General features: G+C 49.7%; 1 protein-coding gene across 1 annotated transcript; it reads right to left on the reverse strand.

Moving 5' to 3' along the window:
• Window positions 1-456: 456 nt before the first annotated feature.
• LOC116128280 lies at window positions 457-1,331 on the reverse strand. The gene is made up of 2 exons (XM_031413991.1): window positions 1,044-1,331; window positions 457-942 (listed from the first exon to the last, which is right to left on the reverse strand). The coding sequence occupies exons 1-2, from the start codon at window positions 1,329-1,331 to the stop codon at window positions 457-459; spliced, it is 774 nt and encodes a 257-aa protein (XP_031269851.1).
• Window positions 1,332-3,145: the final 1,814 nt, after the last annotated feature.

Below are 3,145 nucleotides of genomic sequence, written 5' to 3' on the forward strand. Positions count from 1 at the left end.
CTTGGGGCAGGCTTTGTTCAAGTCTGTGAAGTCGATGCACACTTTCCATTTCCCATTCTTTTTCTTTACGACCACGACATTCGCCAGCCATTTGGAGTAGTGGACCTCTTTGATCATGCCATTGCTCAGGAGCTTCTTGACCTCTTCGTTAACAATTCGATTACGCTCTGGTGTGAATTTCCTTCTCTTTTGTTTCACTGGTGGGTGATATGGGTCTACCTTGAACTGGTGCACCATTGCTTCCAGACTGACTCCGGTCATGTCAGCGTGGGACCAGGCGAAACAGTCTTGGTTCTCTTTGAGGAATTCTATCAGCTTCTCTCTTGTCTCTGGCTTGAGGCGGGACCCTATGTGTGTCTTTCTCTCGGGGTCATTCGGATGTATCTGTACTTCATCCAACTCTTCCATAGATGGTTGATCCAGCTCGGTCGGTGGGGTTGGATGAATCTATAATTGCTACGAAGAGTTACCCTTGCCTTTGAAGGCATTCTTGTAGCAATCCCTGGAAGTTTTGGGGCCACCCTTGATCTCTCGTACCCCCAAGTTGGTTGGAAATCTGATCGTCTGGGGGAAGGTAAATGGGACTGCCCGCATGTCGTGGATCCAAGGTCGACCCAAGATGATGTTGTATGGCGAGGGGCAGTCGATTACCAAAACAATGATCTGTTTGTTCACTCCACCGACGTAGATAGGGAGGATGATCTCCCCGATAGTATACTTCTGCTCAGAGCTGAAACCAACTAGCAGCGTCGACCGCCTGTTGATGTTTACCTCTTCCAGTCCCATAGCCTTCACTGCTTCGAGGAATAGGATGTTTGCTGAAGAGCCTCCATCTACAAATACTTTTTTCACTAGGACGTTGGCGACCTGCAGGGAGATGACTAGGGCATCGTGATGAGGAGCGGCCAAGGTGACCGGCTCGTCATCTTCAAATTGAATTACCTAATGAGTGTTTGACAGTGAGACCGGATGGATGGACTGAACTGAACTTCATGGTGGTGGTGGTTGGCTCTGGCATATTGTTTGGTTGATGAGTAACTTACCCCACTGATCTCTGATCCTCTGGAGATGAGCGAACAGAAGCCTTTTGGTGTAGGTTCCCGCAGAGGTGGTAATGGTTCTTTTGAACTTTTATGGCTAATGGTGTTCTTCCCCTTATCGGTTAGCAAATCCCGGAGGTGTCCCCTCTTTAGAAGTGCAGCGACCTCTAGTTGTAAGGCGATACAGTCTGCGGTGTTGTGCCCATGATCGCCTTGGAACTCGCACCATTTGGTCTTGTTTCTCCTTGCCTCGGGATTGAGCTTACCTGGCCACTTAACAGTGGATCCCATTCCCTTTATAATACGACCTGGGTTGGCTCGACATTGAGGCTGTATTTCGGTATTTTGTATCGGTTCGATCTGAACTGTCTGCTCTCGGTTCTTGTCGGCTGGCAATCATACGGTTTTCTGACTATGCTCGAATTACGTGCTGGGGGTTGGTAGCGGTGCTCCGCTGGCCTGTGCTCTGGCTTCCTATCATTCCGCCTTGAATCATATCTGGAGTGAATCGTTTGGTTTATCTCATCCTCCTCCTATCTTATTTGGATCACTGCCTGGGTCAGGGCGTCTTCCATTGTGGTGCAACCTAGCTTTGTAAGTTCTTTGTATAGCTCTCCGTCCGGGAGGAGACCTTTCCTAAAGGCATCTACGGCTGTCTCAAGGTTGCATGCAGGGATGGAGATCTTCTCTTTGTTAAACCTGCTGACATACTCTCTTAGTGGCTTGCCCCTTCTTTGGTATACTCTGTATAGGTTGGCCGACAACTTCTCGAGTTTCTTGCTGCTGGTGAACTGTTCCACAAATGTGTGGTGAGTTGAGCGAATGAGTCAATGGATCCGTTCGGAAGATTCGTGTACCATTGGAGTGCTGGGCCGGATAAGCTCGAACCGAAACTTTTGCACATGCAGGCTTCCCTAAGCGGTCGGGGTATTGAGACGGTGAACATCCGCTGCTTGTACGAGGCTATGTGATCGTCCGGATCGGTTGTGCTATCGTATAGTTTCATGTTGGGGATGGTAAACTTCTAAGGCATGTCGGCTAGGGCGATCTCATCCACGAAGGGTGAATCCGCAAAACAATGGGGCCTACTCTTCTTGGTTGGGACCGGCATTCCTGGAATGCGTCGCATCAATGCTTCCACATCAGCCAATCTCTTGGCTAGTACCTATTCCATAGGAGAAGGGGACGCCACTAGGTCATCCCGCATGATCGGGCCAACCTTTGCAATTGTCTTTGGTACATTCCGTTTGGTCATCCGTCATGGGGTAGTATGACGAGTTGTTCATTCGTGCGTTCCCTGGTAGCGTAGATCTTCGTTCATTCCTTCTGGTTCTATGACTCCCATGGTAACTGTTCTGGTGTTTCGCCCTACATGAATGGTCAGGGGAGTCCTCTGATAGTCATTCGGTTGGTCAGGATGGATGGGCTCGGGTGTTGTGGTTTGTTTACTTTGGCCGTTCATCCCGTGAGGATGAGCCGAGCCGAGGGGAGTATGTGTTGGGATGGTCGACTGGAGGTAAGGTGGGATGGTTAGATTGGGTTGGTCTTGTGGATGAGGGCTTTACGCCATTGGATCATCTTGATCTTGACGTTGGGATAAATCGGCTGAATAATGTTCTACAGACATATCTTTATCTCTATGAATCAGGACAGAATCGTCGACCGCAGATGAGTTTAACGGATGCGGTCTTTTGCCGGAGACCAAGGGTCGGTGCTCTAGCGTATGGAGAGGTTGCATGGATGGAACGGGGGCGCGGAACCGATTTGGTGGTGCTTAGCCAGGCATGAACTCTAAATCATAGAATTGACTAACCTTCTCCTTAAGAGACTGGTTTTCTGACCTGATGGATGCGTTTTCGATCTGGATTGCATTGTTCTCGGCTTCCAGTGCGGCTACCTTGTCCGAGTTCTGTTGCATGAGAGCAGTCAAAGCCTCCAGTTTGGCCTCGAGGTTGGGATTAGCATTGTTGTAGTTGTCAGCCACGGAAAGTTCCTCTACGTAGCAAGGTTCGTCAAGCCGAATGATTGCTAGAGGCCCCACGGTGGGCGCCAAACTGTAGACGTAAAAATCTACCTGTACGGAAGGGGGGTTTGATCCCGTGAGG

This window comes from Pistacia vera, unplaced genomic scaffold, assembly GCF_008641045.1.
Source record: "Pistacia vera cultivar Batoury unplaced genomic scaffold, PisVer_v2 Contig199, whole genome shotgun sequence".
NCBI lineage: Eukaryota > Viridiplantae > Streptophyta > Magnoliopsida > Sapindales > Anacardiaceae > Pistacia > Pistacia vera.